Source organism: Acanthopagrus latus, chromosome 12, assembly GCF_904848185.1.
Source record: "Acanthopagrus latus isolate v.2019 chromosome 12, fAcaLat1.1, whole genome shotgun sequence".
Lineage (NCBI taxonomy): Eukaryota > Metazoa > Chordata > Actinopteri > Spariformes > Sparidae > Acanthopagrus > Acanthopagrus latus.
Genome location: NC_051050.1, coordinates 21,775,373 through 21,795,129, shown reverse-complemented (window position 1 = coordinate 21,795,129; position 19,757 = coordinate 21,775,373). Strand labels below are relative to the sequence as shown.

General features: G+C 40.5%; 1 protein-coding gene across 2 annotated transcripts; it reads left to right on the top strand.

The window, feature by feature from the left end:
* The first annotated feature begins 1,698 nt into the window (after positions 1-1,698).
* Positions 1,699-19,432, top strand: agpat2 (1-acylglycerol-3-phosphate O-acyltransferase 2 (lysophosphatidic acid acyltransferase, beta)). 2 transcript variants are annotated; one of them, XM_037116640.1, is made up of 6 exons: positions 1,708-1,883; positions 9,700-9,833; positions 13,287-13,462; positions 13,670-13,765; positions 15,375-15,447; positions 15,577-19,432. In XM_037116640.1, the coding sequence occupies exons 1-6, from the start codon at positions 1,708-1,710 to the stop codon at positions 15,732-15,734; spliced, it is 813 nt and encodes a 270-aa protein (XP_036972535.1). In that variant the 3' UTR covers positions 15,735-19,432. The 2 variants fall into 2 exon arrangements, with proteins under 2 accessions (XP_036972536.1, XP_036972535.1); XM_037116641.1 differs by having other exon boundaries at positions 1,699-1,883; positions 15,375-15,734.
* The last annotated feature ends 325 nt before the right edge of the window (positions 19,433-19,757 follow it).

Genomic DNA, 19,757 nt, shown 5'->3' with positions numbered 1-19,757 from the left:
ACCGACACCATGTACTCCAGCTATAAGTCAAAACCTCTAGCTGCATGGCTAACTGAGCTAACTAGCTAAGGGCAGCTACAGCTAGCTACACTTACCATTTATTCAAGTGAAATCTGCCTTGTACTTCTCTTTATTTCTGCAGCTGGCTAACATATATTGCACATTTAAGGGGTAATTTCACAAATTTTACACATTAAAGTGTGTTTACAGACACATGTATTAAATCTCACACACGTCTTAAATAGCAGTATTAAGCCTTTTGCAGCTCGTCACTCAGTGGCTAAGTTGCATTGTGGGTAATGTAGGCTCCAGGTTTTGAAAAGCAGTCCACCAGTCTACTGATGGATCATAAAAAGTTTTTTAAAACAAATGATAAAAACTGAGACAACAGAAGCAGAGATTTTGTATTTTTTATTTTCCTTCCTTTCAAAACCTGTTGCCTACATTACCCACAATACTACTTCAAGCTGTATGTTCAAAATTTTACATTTGTTATCCATACATAGCATTGTTCTGTATTCCAGTCCATATAGACTGACCAACAGAGGAGTTTTAAGTGGCAGACCCCGCCACCTTTCTAGTGTCAAACACTGTTCTGGGATTGTTTATTCAGTTTTGGACGAAATAAACATTTCAGAGTTTAAATTGTAAATATAAAAATTAGGAGTTTGAAGGTTTCTTCTCCAAAACTTCATGGCAAGTCTTTTTTGCCTTTTTTTTCTCAAGTGCAAATTAGTCCATTTCTGCAAGATGTGACGCCAAAGAAGGACGCCAAATTCTCAGTCTGCCAATGATTAGGATCACTGCACATATTAAATCAGGATTAATGACTGATTGATCCTAATCTTCCCCAGATCATGTCAAGTAGAGCTCTCCGACATGGCTGCAGCTTCACAGTAGAGGCGACCGGGCGGTGTCAGATTATGGCCAAGGATTGGATTATCACTGCTAATCCAATTACAAATGTTGCTCTGTAATCGGCTGTCAAAAGGAGAGAGTCAGGCCCTGCTACAGCAAAACTGACATTTTAGATGTTTGGGGTCCTGCACAACTTGAGAGCCAGAAAGAGAATTTCAGAGTAAAAGCCTTTTTTTTATAATAAAAAAATAATTTTATTATATATATATATATATATATATATATATATATATATATATATATATATATATATATATATATATATATATATATTTATATATATATATATATATTTATATATATATATATATATATATATATTTATATATATATATATATATATATATTTATATATATATATATATATATATATATATATATATATATATATATATATATATATATATATATATATTTATTTTTTTTTCTGCTGGTGATCTCACATATACAGGTCTAGCAACCGGAAATAGAAAAAATAAAATACACAACCGATGACGACTTGACTCCACCTCATGATGCCATTTAGCAACAGATGAGCAGCGACGCTTCATGTTCATTTGGGGCAGCCACAGACGAGCGGGTACCATCGCAAGGGTGCCCCTGAAGGACTACTTCCGACTGGGTAATGTTTGTCAGGGTCGCGGTGCTTCCCGTCTCTCTCGCACCGTAAACTGGGCACCGTTTTTTTTTTGTTGTTTTTTTTTTTTTTTTACACCTCATCTCCCCCCACTTCATCCCTTCAACCACCGAACCGCGTGTGTATATTGCTGGCAGTGAGTTTTCTTTGCTATGGATGTGCTATGGATGGTACCGCTGCTGCTGATCCCACTCCTGATGTGGACCAGCAGCACGTTTGTTTTCTATTTCAAAAAGTGCTTTTACGTCGCCTGGATGATGTGCCTGGCCCTCATCGCGATCCCCCTGTGCATACTGAAAAGCGGCGGCCGAGACGTTGAAAATATGAGGTGAGTTTTCTGTTGGCATAATAAATGTCGCTCGTCTGACAGCTAGCCAGCGTTAGCATGCTAGTTCGGCTGGCTAGCAGCCGTTAGTTGATATTAAACATTCCGATTACGCTTTGCTAGCAACGCCACCGGTTTCACCCCCGAGCTTTGGGGTTGTGTTAACATAAACAACACTGTGTCTTCCAGGGAGCCTACCAAATGTGTCTGACATTTTAAAAGAGAAGCCAAGCGACAAATTAATAAATACATATGCATTTTTAATCACACATGCTAGCATTAGCACCCACCCTTCTCCCTCCCTCCTTGACACATTGGCTGTTGGAACGTGTTAGCTGAAAACAAGAATGCTAACATCGCTGATGTTTAGCTCTCAGCGAACCAAGTCAGGACGTGTTATGGCTGTTCCAGCTGTGTGTTAAACAATACCGGCCTCTTATAACGGTAATTATATTTATTATATTCAGTGTAGGAATGTGCTAACTTCCCTTTCCCTCCAGGCAAATGCCAGACGCTAGCTAAGTTGCATTAAGGGGGAGCACATAAGTATCATCACACAAAGCTATCCTTGTTTTGCTAGCTGTGGCTGTGGAGCCAGAGCTGCTTTTTTTGTGGTGGGGAGAAATGGCACACATGCGGCGTGCTAAATCAGTTTTGATAACACAATGGAAGCTGTATCCACTGAGCTGTCAGTGTGGGGCTGTTTGAGGTACACATGTTCACTGTCAATGTGCAGCAGCCCTGCAATAAATCCTTTATCTTTATGAAGTGTTTTATCTTCATTTTTACGTTGAAAATGTTTGATTCGAGGCCATAGGTGTATGAATGTTATGCTCAGAGGTGATGACCGAATATTACAACTAAGGACTTCAATATTTAAAGCTGCACTATATGTAGTTTTGGGAAAGACATTTAATCAGAAGAGAAAGACCTTCATTGACTCACTTTTCATGCCTGAACAAACTAAATATACACACAATTTCATACTGTTTCATTTTGTTTGAAGCTAGGGAAGGTGGCAGGGTCCGCCACATGTAAACAACGTTCTGTTGACGGAATAGATATTTCAGATTTTCTATTACAACCTCATTAATATTGTAGTTATTAATATTTTGAGCCCCATTAATGCAGCACCACTAACAGCTATGACTCTCCATAGGAATGACCCCTTGACCGTACCGCTGGAGGAAATATATGTTATTTCATACTGGACACACATGCGGACCAGGTGAACTGATACCTGTCGGGGGAGAAATGTTGTGCGCCTCTCAGTGTCAGTGTCCACTTTGTAGCAAGGGGGGGGGATTTTTTTGTTGTAGTGGTTAAACCCTATCTAGCGAGGATGGATTGCTTGACACAAATGACTGCATTCCAGTAATTACCTTGAAGAGAAGGATGCCAGATGGCAGGTTTCCCTCTGATTAGAGTCGGGTTACTGAATAGTTATGAGGCCCATCCTCAATGCAGCCTCACATGGCCTTGATCTGACAGCAAGCCCCGGTCAGTTACAACGGCAGATTCTCACTGCCTGGCTGCTCTCGGAATAACTGTTTCGAAGTCACGTTAGCTGTGTCGGTGGTGTCGTGTTGCACCAGTGTACCATTCTGTCAGCTCAAAGGTTATCTGGACCTGTTGACTGTGACAAAGGGACTCAATCGGGGTCAGACCTTTTGCACCGGCAGTGAATGGAGTTTTTGGGATGCACATTTTACACGCGGGCCAGCTCTGGCAGAAAGAGCTCAGTGATTCATCAAGGACAGAGCAGTCTGTCACAGACATTTGCTGTCTGACCGGCACACAAAGGCCTGAATTCTAGGCTTTACTGCTTGCTACACAGCTGACTTGGAGGACTTGAATGTAACAGTGAACTATGGTGGGCATGAACAGGCCTCCACAGTCAAATCCATCCATATAACTCAAGTTACTGTTAATGTTCAGCTTGCATCTCCAGATGGGTTTCAGTTTATTTTAAGCATTTGTGTCCACGGACTGGTGATGTTCCTAATGACTAATGTCCCTAATGTTTAAACTTGGAGTAGTAAACTAGTCTAAAAGTAAGAAAAGATTCGAAATTGTGCACAGTTTTATCCATGACATCTGTTTGAGAGCCAGTTGAAACCATTAAAGGAGTCCGGTAACATAAACTAATGTTAGCCACTGTTGCTGTCTGTTAGCAGAGCAGAGAGAGGCACCTAAATGATGCATAAACTCACATCCTCAGACCTGAGTCATACACAAAGAAATCCACATTCCAGCAGCATTAAACTACCTAAACAAATCTTCCACATGCTTGAATTAACGACCAAAAGAGACGGGAAAGGTCTCATTTTTTGTGACATGTTACAATCCACTCGCGTATGTCCAATTTCAAATGCAATTCATGGATTAAGATGGCTCAAAATATTTACCAAACCCCTTTAAATAATGTAATCATAAGTCATTAGGTTGATCTACATTTGCACTCTAACCAAATATTGAGATTATTGATAAATAATCATCAGTAATGTGGATATAATGACTTTATTGGTAAAGGCAAGTACTTGAACACGTAGAAAAGTCTGTCAAGTAGAAGAAAATGATCTTACTTTACTGTGATGCAGAAAACAACATTTGTGCAGATATTATGTAACAACATCTGAATTCCAAGCTATCGTATCTTGTCTCATATCACGATAATTGTATAATCTCAGTTTAATTGCCAGCCCGACAAAGTTTCATCGACTAATCGCCCGCATGCCTGCTCGAGACAGACAGCTCTGCCTGTCACTTCTGTGAATGGCTACTTTTGGCTCCGGCTCAAGCTTTAATTATCAGGAAAGATATCATGACAACAGATAAAGGACAGAGGCTTAGTTTCCTCCCTTACAATTGCTTGAGCTCAGGTTGCATACTGTGTAACAGCTTTTAACAGCGGTGGGAGACCACCAGCGAAGCTGTCTGTTTGACTAAGCTGTACTAATGTTGTCACTCAGACCGCTCAGGGACTGACCTTTTAAAGCCTATGTAGTTTAAACTATTCATTTTCTTGTCCCTGCCTTATTTGAATGAATGAATCCTCTGCTATGCCACTGACCATGTCCCTGTCTTGAACAGCCCTCTGACCTTTATCACCTGAATTAGCTCTAGCGCTGATATCTTTGTTGGTAAAATAAGGATAAGAGGTCAGGCTCACCTGAGCAGCCAGGTTACATTGAATCTAGGCTGGTAACAGATCAGCCTAAATGTCATAATCCCCTGTAGGCACAGAAGGAACTTATTCAAAGATTGAAAATGAAATGAACCAAAGCAAAATCTTTGAGAATTGGCCATAAAAATAATCCAACCAAGGCCAATTCATTCCCCTTGAACAGTCTTACAATCGCAGCTACACTAACTGAGCCATTGCATAACCAGTGGTGTTATCACTATACTGCTGTGTTAAAAGATAACCTAAAGAGTGCATTCCAGTGTAAAGGTTAAAGTTATTTTACTATAGCAAACCAGTCAAGCATGTATTGTACTCTTTGTGCAAGGCAAGCTGATCTTCAAGCTGAGCCATCAGCGAGAGATGATTGCATTAGAGTCACGAGTTAATGAACACAAGTGATGAGTTCAAGAGCTTTCTCATGTCTTTGATTATTATGACACCGTGAACTTTAACCCTTTTGATATTGTAATTAAAGTCACATTGATTTGATTACCACACAGTACGACATATGCTGGTTCGTCATCACCGACTCAGCCTCTATTACAAATACTGAGAAAGCATGGCAAGAGTCAGTAGAGTGATATGAAGGGCTACTATTCAATATGCCACTACTAGAAATTATATTTCCTGAAGATGTAACTAAGTCCCAGTGATGTATCAGCTGACCAATATTGACATATAACAGATACAATGATATATATAGTGTATGCTGCCTGATATCACCTGCATAAAAACTTTTTTTGAGCTCTAAATCCAAACAGAAAGGTGGTTATCATTCATAATTGTTTGATTCTCAGTAGGTTAACTGTTACAGCGCACTGTCATAATTTTAGATATTACATTTTATTGTTTAACTGTGGAATATCCGACTTCACAAGTCCACATTAAAAGCAATCATTGCAAAAAAAATTGTGCGTACTTCCTAATATCTGCGTCAGCCCCCAAAATCAAGTTCTGGGCAGGCGATATTTTCAACAGCCTGCTCCATTTTTTTCTAGTTATTATTAAGATAATCAATTATGAAAACATGTTACTTCCCAGCTTTATTGCTCGGATATGGATTTGTGGGAAGGGTCGTCAACACATCTTCAGTGACGCTCTCCATTGGACATTGCAAACAAAAAACATATTCACACATTTTAGACTCATAAAGCTTTTGATGGTGTATTGTCATTTACTGTGGTGTTGAGATGTAGAGCAAAACAACAGAAACAACAATGTATGAGAGCTAAATGTTAGTGGTGGCAAAGAGTCCAAGTTTAGGACCTTCTGCAGATTAATCCATGTATAAGACGCACTGTAAGAGAATTACATTTTACCTAATTCAGTTCTGATCGGAATGTGGAGCAACAGCCTTTTCTGTCTGCAACTACCATGATTATGTACCATGAGTTCAGAGTCTAAAGGGATTTGGTATATCCTGATCAAGTCTGTAGAAATCAACCACAGCGTGCCCAAGGTATCGCCCTTTGTGGAGAATTGTTTCGGATCTGAGTTAAAACTGAGTTAAAGTGATGCATGAGGGATTTGTTCATTTTGTGATGGATCAGACTTGTATGATTAAACAGTGGCAGGAAAACCCTGCTCCCTCATCCACAGCAGTTCAAATGCCTGTCCAAACAAGTGTGTGTCCAAAAAAATACAACTCTTTTTTGGTTTTTCCATCCTCGAGTGAATGGGTGTAAAAAAAAAAAAAAAAAAAAAAAAATCAGCTCTGGCATCAGGGGGACATTAAGGCTATTATATTGTACTAAGTGGCTTTGCTGTGCTCGGTCCCACAATAACAGTGAGCGTAACCACAGAGAATTATAACAGCAGGAGCCTTGATCATTTAATTTCCTTCTTTCCCAAACAGGATATTGAAAAATGATGATTGGAAATGTTTGGTTTTTGTATCATTCACTGTTGCACACTGTCAACAAAAAGGAGATATTTGAATGGAACTTTTTCTAGGTATATTTAACTTCAGATTACCGCAAGGTTGCAGTGACTTAGTGCTTCCCACACTTGATTTATTTGTGGTGCACTCTTACAATCTTAATAGTTAATCTGTCTGTGTTTTTAACACAGTGCTGTCAATCTTGGAGACCAGCTGTTTAAGTTGGCTATTAGCAAGTTTGTTTGGAGCCAAGCTAGTAAGGCTAACTGCAGTCAAGGGAGCAGTCATTTCCAAAGTCTGGTCAAGCGAGCCAGGAAGCTTTGATTTGGATGCACGTGTATTCGCGTAATTACGGTACCACTGCTTTGAGCGCGCAAAAAAAGAGAGACTCGCTGTTAGAAATTAAAATATTTGCTGTGTAGCAACTTACATACAGGCTTATTAAATAATAAATCATATGGGGCAACACTGAGAAAACAAAGCTTCAAAACAAAAAGGATAAACTCTAAATTACAAGGCGAATGGAAGAAGTAGTTCAGGAGGGGATGTGAATCACTGATGAGAAAGGGACATGAGGTGTTTTTAGAGCGATGAGTTCTCTGGCGCTGACAGAAGATGGGGAGTGACTCTGTTGTTTTCCCTGAAAGGGAAGGTCATTTAAGTCGGAGATGTTACAGTAGCCAATTTCTGTGTGTTACACAGGAAAAGATGCTTTTTTTTTTTTTGCTTCTAAAAGACGTGCAGATCATCTTTGATGCAGTTCCCTTTTCTCACAGTTCAAATAGTCCTTTATTTTTCATCTATATTTACTGATAAAACACTGTGGGTGGCAGAAGTTTAACAGCAGTTTTGTGCAAATTAAATGCTGTTGCTGCCATACTTCGGTCTTTGGCTGCGAGAGGAAAAAGAGGTTAGTTCTGATCGAATGATGATTAGATAACAGCTAGGAATGGAGAGATAAGTAGCTGATTGTAGAGCGGAGTTGGCCTGCACATGAAATATCAAGGCTCTCTCTGCAGCCTCTCACATAAACACCAGATCTGAGATGCATTTTAAATTGGCAGTCGTGTGTGTCTGAGGTGAGAAATGGTATTGATTGAGGACCAGGGAGGCTTCTGTAAGTGTTATAGTGTCTATGTCAGAAAGGATCTCATTTGATGGAAGTAAAAGCATGTGAACCTGCAGTATCAGATTGTGACGTGTTTCTTGCTGCAGAGTATATTGCTTAGAAACACACTGAAACTCTTCCAAGTGTGACAAGATGTTACCTTGAAAATGTCTTCACAGAGTTCAGAGCTGTTATTGTCTTTGTCCTCACAAAGGTCATTAAGTCCCAGAAGATAAACCCCGAACAGAGAGGGTAAAAAGAGGAAATGTCAGTGTGGAAATGTGTTTTTATGATGATCATGTTTAGAAATATTTAACATGACCCTGAACACGGTCCCTGAGGATTAATTACGTAACCATAAGAATAATAAATACATAAGAGAATACATGCCAAAGTGCAATTGGCACAGAAAGTTAGAAACTATCTAGTAAAGAGTTGAACATCGAGCAACAAGCTGAAGAGGTATTATTTTCACTCAGGCGGTGATGGAGACCTAACGAGAGCTAGAAAATCAATATGTGCCTGGAAATGCAACAAGTGAATGCTAATAGAATCGTAGCGAAAGTCGGATGCACTCAAAAGGTTGGTGAGTTAAAAAGCCTTTAATTAATCATGGCTGTTGAATCACAGTAAAAACACATTGACGCATTTCAGCCATTAAGACTTTCATCAGGGCAGTATGGATAGGGCACATGAATGCTAATGTTCCTTTATGGCCGCTGAATGCAAAAGTAGGCGATCGCTTGCTAACGTTAGCCATAATAATAGAGGTGGAGGAGTGTGTTTTGTATGCCCCCTAGAGGCCAAAAACTTGTAGTGCATTTTTGATATATTCCCCATGTAAAGTTACGTTTGTACAAGCAACAATACCAAATATTCACTTGTTCTACCCCCTCAGGAGGATGTGATGCTTGGAGTTTCACTATTATTGTGAATTATAAGATGCTTTTCCACAATTTTTCTAAAATATTTTGAAAAAACTATGAATCATAATTAAGTAAAAAAAGTAATTAAAGTAATTAATTGGCAGGTTAAACATTGTTGAGGGTTAGATTTTGATAAAGAATATATTTATTTGGCCAAATATTCAGCAAAGCATGAAATTCGGTTGAAAGTGCCCTGAGCAAGAAAACATGTCCTGCCTCACAGCTCCACTTCTGTTGGACGTCACTCTGCTTTATAGAGTATAGAAAGTTCCAGTATTGATTTGTTTTCATAAATACCCACATTGATGGCATGAAATTGTATTTGGATGCCATAACATTGATTTTGTGTTTTTTGCCTGCAGACGGGCAGATGGTTGAACAGTCTTTCTCAAAGCTTATTTGGAGCCGTGTACTTATTACAGGCAGTGATTTAAGCCACCAAGGAACAGACGACACTAATAGAGCTATTTATACAGCTTATAATCATGTATGTTGAGGATAGCCATCTCTACATGTTCTGATTCAGGTCACATTTAACCATCAGTGCTGCCGTTCTTTCATCACCATAGTATTTGAAAATGATTCATACATACAACCCCCCACCTTACCATGTAGAGCTCTGGTTAATGATATGCAGCCTACATGCTCAGTTCACATGACTGTGTGACTGGTAACCTATGCTTACTTAGTAAATAACATTTTTTTTCCCCTCCCCTCAGGATTATCCGCTTCCTGGTTCGTCACGTGAAGTACTTCCTGGGTCTTCGGTTTGATGTGAGCGGCTGGGAGCATCTGCAGACAGAGGGACCCTACGTCATCATCTCCAACCACCAGAGCTCCCTGGATGTGTTGGGTAGATACTTTACTAAATACATAAATTGTTTGACATCACTTTAACTCCTGAAATGATGGATGCAAGTTTTCTCTCAACCAGCAAACATTAGAAGCTGCATCATAAATATTTGTTATTGTGGTTTAAAATTGAGGCTGAAACTGTGAAAACGTTACGAGAGGTTAGGAAATGCCACATATCTATTTTTGCGATACTGTCTACTGTCTGTATTTTGTGTGTTCATACTTGTAATGATGCTAGATGGTTGTGCAATTGGCAGCTTTTCCTGAGCACTGAGTTTTCTCTAGTTTGTGTTTATCCCCTGTCTTCTGAGGAAGAAGTGTTGTACTTTGAGCACTTCACCCTGAGCAATTTGACACCCGATTTGATGCATACAGAGTCTTTTTTTGGACATTTTAGTTGAAGGAGCTGCAATCCTCTGCAGTTAGATGCAGGAGTCACAGATAAAAGAAGTATGCTGTTGAGCTGGTTTAAGCTCCGACAGTGGGGGCCTTCTGAATATGCTCCTGAGAATACATGTGGCGTCATCCACACCCCCCTGTCCAATAAAATGGAAGAAGCTTCAGAGCCATCGGAGAAAACAAGGGGAAGTAGAATCTCCCTTGATGTGATTGGATGTGCCAATGTGAGATTTTTGACTTTTATTCTCACCAGTGTTGACATCCAGCTTCACGCTTGTGTGAGCAAGACGTTATAACACCTGACTGACCAGATAATCAGTACAACCTACACTCTGTTATCATGATCCTGGAGTATTTTAAAAGACATGGTCTCAACCATGAGCTGCTGAAATACTTTACCTGCTTTGAGTGCGCTGACTGTTGACCTGCATGAGCTCACTGACACAGGAAACTGTCCCCGCACACTGCAATTGATAACTGGCTCATGACCTGAATTCATTTTACTGTAGGGTTAATAGGCCCCGGGACACACACACACACACACACACCCAGACCTGCTCCAACCTCAGATGTGCTAATGAAGTCGACTAATGAAGAGAAACACAGTGAACATGTACTTGTGGTTCCCTGGGTTTTTATTCACTATATCTGATATACATCTGTGCTACAGGCCTCACAGACAAACAGTCAGTTTTCCTGCTTGCTTTTGAAATCCAAATGTCTTTCAAACTGCAGACCATGACAGCGTTGTCGGACATGTTGTTGTTGTTTTTTTTGTACCTCACAAGCACGAATAAGATAGAAACGGAAGCATGAAATTCTCTTGGAAGTGTCAAAGCCTCACTCTGAGCTCCAACTTCAAACAAGACTCATTGAATTTAAAATCGTGGCCATCAACCGATTATCTGTACATTTATTTCGATGCACGGCCCGCACATGGATATTCTGGCATCTCTTAATGTAAAAAAAAAAAAAAAAATGGATTCCCGATTCATATGGGTTATGTAGACCACAAACATGGCATGAATAATAATCACTGCTGTCAAGCAAGTGTGTTAGTACTGGGATATTTTGGTTGCACTTTCTCTGCCATTCTTGTTCAACCAGCTTGCTTAGTTTTAGCAATATTTGCACCAGGCCGAGCGCACACAGGTAGATCAGTACGAAGGATCCAAATGAGGCAACTGGACGGGCTTCTTAGAGGCTACAGGCACCAGATTATCCTCCTAAAAGTATGACAAACGTAAGACTATAGCAGCTTTGTGGTGTTGAGGATTGTTTGACTAACGGGAGAATGAATCGCCACGCAGTCACAGATATTCATTTTTATCCATTTTCATTTTGATTTGGCATCAACAAACCTCGCTGGCCTCGCAGGAGCCGCTATGATTCAAAAGCTGTTTATAAATGTTCTGGATACCATTTTAAAGTCGATGTAGACTGAGTTGAGAGCTCGCGTGTTGTTTGCATATGATTCAGCTCGTGTGGGTGAGTCTTTGAGCATTGTCTGATTTTATCCTGCTCCTAAATTTGAGTGCTGAGTGCTCTTATTTAACCGAGGTATGTTTTCTCTCCATCAGTACCAGGGAGAGAAGTGTTTTTTAGTGCTGCTGAGTGATGAGGGCAGGCTCCAGGCCAGGGCAGTGACAGCAGGGGGAGAGCAAGGCACCTAATTAGTGCTCCGAAAACTCAGCATGAGTCCGATATAGCGTCCAAGTTGCCATGCCAACTGCTACACCCAGCCATTAATAGCTGCTCATCCCGGAGCTGATGTGATACGATAAGGAACTGGGATGCCTCTCCTCCAGAGCTCAGTTTCAAATGCCGTCTTTCTCAAGTAACTTTGCTTTTGTCCGCTTTGTTTTATCTCCATATAAGGAACACGTCACCTCTATGTTTGTAAAACCTTTTATGTCTCACACTTTGACTTCCTTTCTGTTACATTTTGTGCGTTTGACGTCCTGCGCTGCTCTTTCTGCTGCACCAGCTGCCTGTGCACGTAGGTTAATCAAACGTGTCTGACTCATAATGTAAGCGCTATTCATGGAGATAACGGCAATCGATAAAGTGGAATGTCTTCTCCAGCATCAGTATTACATCAGCAGACTCTATACCTTTTTACCTTTTACCGCTATACCCAGTGAGTCTGGCTGTTGAGATGAAACATAAAATGTATTGATAAATTATGAAACGTCCTTTCTCTCATGCATATCTTTGTCACTTTTGTTTTAAAAACAACATTTGAGGGATCATTGCGAAGAAATAAAGTCCAATATATCGATCTGTATCTTTTACTCCCGAAATATCATCATCATCAGGCCCAAAGGTTAGTCAATGCCTTCTATAGAAATGTTGTGTTTATTTTTTTGTAATATATAGTTAAAGGCCGATACAATTATTAGTAATGAAGGAGACCCATAACTGATGTTTTGAACTGATACACATTTGCCAGTGATGGAATGTAGCTCTACATTTTGAGATACTTTACTTCAGTATTTCCATTTTGCCACTTAATGCTTGCACACCTACATTTATTTGATGTCTCTAGTTAGTAGTTACTTTTGCAGATTACTTGTGGTAACCAATCAGGTTGTGTAGTGGGCGGGACATTGAGTGACTACAGACAGAGAAAGAAAAGTAGTAGTTATTTTATCGGACACAAAAACACCATGATAACCTGTCAGTCCTTAATACTGCTTACAGCTCTGTTTCAGTCAGTGTTTCTAGATTTGTATTTGTTACTGAGGAATTTTTTGATTAAAGTGAGAAATTTAGGATAATCTTTCATTAAATGGTGCTTTGAAGTCATTCCTTTGCTGCTACCTTTTAATTAGTCCGCTTTAAGCTCTTTCATTAATCGAGCCTTATTTCTCGTTCTCACATACCACACAGACTCAGGCTTGAGTGACAGACATGACTTTACATGGAAACGAGGAATTAGAAAACATCTTTATTCTGAAGTGTTTGACATTAGTAGTTCTCAGTCATGACATATTAAAATAAATATAGCATTGTATACTGATGTGTGAGCTTCTTATCCCCTGTTCATCAGGCCTGATGGAGATCTTACCGGACCGCTGCACCATGATCGCCAAGAAGGAGTTGATCTACGCCGGCACGGTGGGTCTCATCTGCTGGCTGGGTGGCATCGTCTTTATCAACCGCAAGAAGACGAGCGATGCGAAGAGTGTCATGACCGACGCTGCCAAAACCATGTTGGACGAACAGGTAATGTGGCTCGTGCGGTCAGCGTGGTTTATAGTGTTTGTTTTGTTTTGTACTTCATACTGTTTGTTTTTTGTGGGGAGATTATATGTCAGAACAAGTTGACACTTTGTTTTGGCACTTCATCTGTTAAAATGCACTGGTTTCTGACGCATTAGGGACGACATGGGATGATTAAATCTTTCAACACTTGTCCTTTGACCTCGACAGATTCGTCTGTGGGTGTTCCCAGAGGGAACGAGAAACCAGAGAGGCGACCTGCTGCCCTTCAAAAAAGGAGCTTTCCACCTGGCAGTGCAGGCACAAGTGAGTCCTTTTTCACTTATAGAGCAAATGTAATCTATCGCCCCTTTTTCCCGTCTATACAGGTGAGTTTAGTGATCATTTCATGTGCTCTAGTGTACACCCTCATGTTGTTTGTTCGCTTATCAGTACTGGCAAAAAAGGGCTGAGATGCTACTGGAGACTTGTGAAAGAGAGAGAGGGGTAATGTTGCCAGAAATGTGCTGATTCTAGACACATGGGGGAGCTAAGCAACCTTACAAGGCTCAAGGTAACATTATGATCCAACCATATCCAATATACAGATGATGACATGCACAGACGGCACTGAATCAGCCACAGCTTCTACTAAGGAATGCTTAGAAGTGGTCAGAATAGTAATGGTGATATTTCTGTTTTGGTCTTTCTCTGAAACTCTCCTCGGTTGTTGCTCAGCGTGATGCAACTTCTCCCCCAATCTCCTCGCTGCTCCCGTCACAGAATGACTCCAGCGTAATCTTCACCTCAGCTGTGTGCGTTTATGAGCTTTTTATCTCTGCGTGCGTGCAGGTGGGAGGTCTCTGTTCCCTGAGCTGATGTTTCGCAGCACACACTCAGGGGTCAGACAGGTGGAATGAATTAAAAAAACATTATTGTTGAATGAGATCTGGCGAGAAACGGCAACGTGGTTCACCTCAGGCTGCCAGAGATTCATATCAGTTTGGGCCAGATATACAACAAGGCACAGGGGCTACAAAAACAAATCCCTGCTGCTGCTTATTAACAAACGCATTCATACTGTACTTTCTATAGGGGCTGTATTAGCTCTGCGCTTCAGAGGCTGCTTATATGATATACAGATGGAGTTGTTGTGCGTGTTTTGGCATGACGTGGCAGAGTAACTTCATTTGAGGTCTGGATAATACAATCTGTGTTTTTGTTGTCCCCGTTGGCCCTGTAGCTTTACACTCGAGACTGTGCCTGCGCGATCGTAGACTATTTCTATCGCTCCGTGTTTGCTTCTGCTGAGTTCCAGCGCAGCCTTTCCATTTTGTGCCCAGCCAGCCAGATTGAGTAGAAACAGGACAGCCCCCAGGGGGAGCCACGTTTGGCTCAGCCAGTCCCGATGAAGGACCACTCGGGAGGGCCTCGAGAGAGCGACTCGGCCTCTATTAGCAGCAGCGGAAGAGATGGAGATAGCTAGTGTCGTGCTGATTGTGTGTGCGAGAGAGAGAAAATGTGATGTTGGTTCAGTCGAGCATTTCTGTCGGTTTGTTTCATATCTTTCGGTTCTCTAAGGAGAAAGTTTAAAGGTCAGCTTGCTTTTTGCTTGCTTCTGAACATGGAAAGGCTGACAATTAGGGATGGGTATTGTTAGGATATCTTTGGTACTACTACTCTTATTGATACTCTCTTGATCTGTTATTTTTTACCACTCAATAATTGAATAATTTTTAAGCTAGAACCCCCTTTAATTAAATCAAATCTAATCCAGTATATATATATATTAAAAAATACTTCAGTCTGCTAGATCCAGGTTCTTGTTTGGATTTGCATCAAATTGAACTCCATCATAGATACCATAGCACTCATTACTAGTGATGAATGTGTTTTGGATGATGTGTTTGATCTCTCTCGTCTCTTTGTTTTTCAGGTACCCATCATACCTGTCGTCTTCTCCTCCTACAGCAACTTCTACCTACGGAAAGAAAAGCAGTTCAAATCAGGTAACTGGTCCCTCGATTTTCCTCATTTTTGTAATTTGCAAACAGTCCTATTTTCATCCCTCTGTCTGCAAGAGGCTGCTCGATGTTTCTGTAAACTTCTGACTATGAAATTCTCTTCTGCCTCCGCAGGGACCATCAGATTGAAGATCCTCCCAAAGATCGAGACAAAGGGGATGACGACAGACGATATAACATCCCTCTCTGACAAATCCTTCAACCTGATGCGCTCTGCCTTCTTGAACGTCTCTGACTCCGTCACCCAGAGCAACGGGCCGCTGAGGCACTGAACATTTTACCACACTCCCGCCTCTTTTTTCTCCTATGTCCCTGTCTGAGACCTGTTCCTCCCCCAGACCTCCCCGCTCTCCCCCTGGCCAGGAAACAACATGACACAGGTCTCTTGTCATGAAATCTCTTCTTGTCTAGTTGACGCCTGGTCCAGTCCGCCTCTGGCCCGACCATACAGCACAGTCAGTCCCGACCCTCACTGTGTCTGCAGCAGCACCGGCAGCAGCAGCGCTGCTCTGCACGCCGTGAGCGGAGTGACGGACGGCAAGCCGAACAGTATGGATGTGTGTTGTTCTTCATGCATGCCTTTTTGGATGGCTCTGTCCACCTGCATCGTTGCTTTGTTCTCTGGCTTCGGAAGCCCGGCTTGATTATTGACTTACTTTATCACTGTTCTGTACTTTTTATTTTGGCCTTATTTTGCTCCTATTTTCTCCGTCTGCCTTCTGTTTCACGCATCAATCTCTTCGTTTACGCGCTCCCCTCATGTTGCCTTTGTTTTAAACACACACATGCACACACGCATTCAGAGTTCCCCCATCTTCTCCCTTTCCTTTCCGTGCTCTCTCCCCCCCTTTTTCTGCATTCCAGTCTCTTGCCTAAAGACAAACGGATCGGGGTCTCCACGAGCGGTGGAGTGTGCGGAGGTGAGAGGTCGACACAGGTCGGCCACGGACTTCTTTGATACTGTCGCTGCGACTTCAACTCTATATCCATGTTGGCTCTTCGACTCAATGACTAATCGCTCCATGACATGCTTCATGATGTCAGAAAGCAAGGAATTCAAGGTTACAAGATAGAGTGTGTAACAATAGCACCCATCTGTACTGATTTAATGGACTTAAGCGGACGGATCAGTTTTCAATGTTGTGCATTGTTGGTGTATCATTGTGCATTCTTTCGGTACGTCTCTCCAAAAAGATTAGAAATAGCCTGCGTGCAGCATCAAGCAGCAAGTGTCTTCTGGCTTTACTCTGTATGTTTGTTTTCTATTTATTTCTACATCTGATAATCTTGAGCTTCTTCTTCTTCTTCTCCTTCTTCTTCTTCTTCTTCTTCTTCTTCTTCTTCTTCTTCTTCTTTTCAAAGAGATCATGTTTCTTTGCTCCTCGGACAGGAAACTCACAAGTGAACCTATTTAAAGACGTGTCAAAAGGGTGATTTCATATTGTGCAATGTCAAACTGTTTTATTACTGCTCCAAAGTGCAAGCTACCTGCTGTGCCATGACCGAGTGTTTTTGGGAAGTTTCCAGTGCGAACCTGGTGAATCAGTCCTCCACAGGCTGATTGCACTTTCCCTTCACCAACAGAGCTGCGATAGCCATTAATGTCATTAGTGTATTAAAATATCAAAAGAAATCTGTGAAATGCTGATAAAAATTTCCCAGAAGCCAAAGTCAAATTGCTTCTTTTGTCCAAAAAGAATCCAAAAACCCAAAGAACTCTTCATTTAATGACATCAAAGACAAAGAAAAGTGGCAAATCCTCTCATTTAACCAGCAAATGTTTTTTTTTTTTTAAATTGCTGCTTGAAAAATGACTTAAAGGAAACTTTGGTCATTATCTACTCACGCTCATGCCGATGGAAAGTCAGGTCAAGTTTTGAGTCCACAAAACATTTCTTTAGCTTCACGGCAAAATATTGTTGCAGAGTTCTCCTGAACAGCTGAAGTAGATGGGGACTTCTTTAAAACAGGGAAAACACAAACAACAAACCATAAAGTGGCTCCACGTGACTTGTTTGGTGTATTCCAAGTCTCCAGAAGCCACGAGTGGAAAAGACGTGACGACATGCTGTCGGGCTCCTGCAGTGCGACAGGAGGGATTTCTGCTTAGAAAATAAAAAGGGTGTAAAAATGAATCTGGGATCACATCTGTGCACAGAGCTGTTTTACATTTGCGTTTTTTCTTTTTTCTTTGTCATTGGTTGTAGTTTTATTAGTGGTGTCATGATTCCCATGTTTTAAGTCTCATCTGAACGCCTCTTTTGAGAAGACTTTTTAAATCAAAAGTCAAACCGAAGGGCAGATTTGGAGAATCGTGACAGCGCTGGTTTTTATGTTCCACTACGAGACTCCGGATGGGAGTGAGTAGATAATGACTGAATTTTCACGTTTGGGTGAACTTTCCCTTTAAATGATTGATTACCAAAATAGTTGACGGTTAACTTTCTTTCAACTGACTGACCGATTACTTGTTGTTCAATTTGTCTTTGCAGCTGTATCTAATAATAGGAGGTGATTTTGCTGTTCGGACGACTGAGAGAAGAACTGTGACTGATTTTTATTTGTCCGGATGAACTTGAAGATTCTCAAATCGATTCTCAAAGTCTACATCTCAGAAGAGTTTGAGGGTTGACCCCCTGAGTTTTTTTTAATCAATATGAAGGTGAATAACTTTGTTTTAGTTGAGATGTTCTGATTATTGCTTAACCTCGCAGGAGAATATTTAAAAAGTTGTGGACGTTTTGGCCTTAAGTTTGATCGATTGCTGTTTTGTAACGTGCGGGCGACGACTTCAAACCGGGTAGAACTGACCGAGCTGTTGTTTGTTTGTTTGTTCTTTTTTTTGTTTACATCCAGGTCTTAAATTTAACTTTGCTCACTGCCTTCACACTGTTCGCAAATTCACTTTTTCTTTTTTTTTTTCTTCTTCCCCTCTGCCCATCAAAAACACCATCTCAGAATGTATTCCAGCATTCAGGAAATCGCATCTTAATTTATTTTATTACGTTGTTGTATTAAAAGTGGGGATGTTGTCTTGGCGTCAAATCAAAGAAATGTATTTATTTGACCATTAAATGTTGAAATTTAGACAAAACCTTCTGAGGAGATAATATAGTTGATGGATTTAATGAATACTTTGGTTCTCAGTCTGTACGCAGCTGTTCATAGTTGAGTGTGACTGTAGTTTTAGTCACACCTGTTGGGCACGCGATGGTCGAGGTTTCATTTATATTCGAAGCCAGTATGGAATATACGCCCCTACTAATTCTAATTAATCAAATTCTGTATTTTTTGAATATATTTATTGACTTTTTTTTCTTATCTTTAAGAGCCGATTTTACCTATTGAATGTTATAAAGTAGTCTACCAAAATTGATTTCTTCCAAAAAATATATGAACTATACCATGAACATTTTTGCTAACGGAGTGTTTTATCAATTTTATTTCCTGTTATTTTGTAATAATACAAATGTGTGATTTGTAAGCTTTGTGTCATGAGCTTTGAACTGGTGGCTCACAGGCTCTGCATCAACCCTGATGGTTGACTTCTTCTCTTTTTTTCTTTTTTTTTGTCTTCGGGACGAGGGGGCAGTTGTTTACGAACTCATGTAATGTAAGATATTGTAAAAGATTCAAAGTATTCTGAACCTTAATAAAGCACTTTTCATGCTGAGTTTGGGTGGAAAAAAAATAAAAAAGAAAGAAAGGACTTTCAAGTTTTCTCTGATTTTCACCGAAGCTATTAAAAGTGTAATTGTCGGTAGCTGCAGACGGATATGAGAAACAGAGCTGACATCCTGCAGAGCCATGAGTGTGTGAGTGTGTGTGTGGTCCCGTACTGTATGTGTGTGTGTGAACATACACACACATGCTATAGACGCCCATCATAGCACCTGGTTAATATCGATGGTGTAGTGTTCGTCAATTACGCCAATGCCTTGCAAAAAGAATAAATAAACATTCATTCCTTTTTTTTCTTTCTTAAGTTGCACTGAAATGCCTCATCTGTGATATTTATATTGCAGCAACTCTGTTACATTTTTATAATATACATTTATGTCACTGCGTTTCAGGGAGTAATGTACGTCTTTTTTTTACTCCACCACATGCATTTCTGACTGCTCATCTGTATATAAATATTTTGCATCATGCAGATTTTACCAAGTACTACGTGTCTTATTATTTGAGTCCTAAAAGTCGTCTTTTTGTTTTATTTTTGTTCAAGCAGATGAAAACAGATCTTCTCTTATTCTGTCTTCTTTAAAGACCAGACTTTTAAGAAGTGAACACAAATA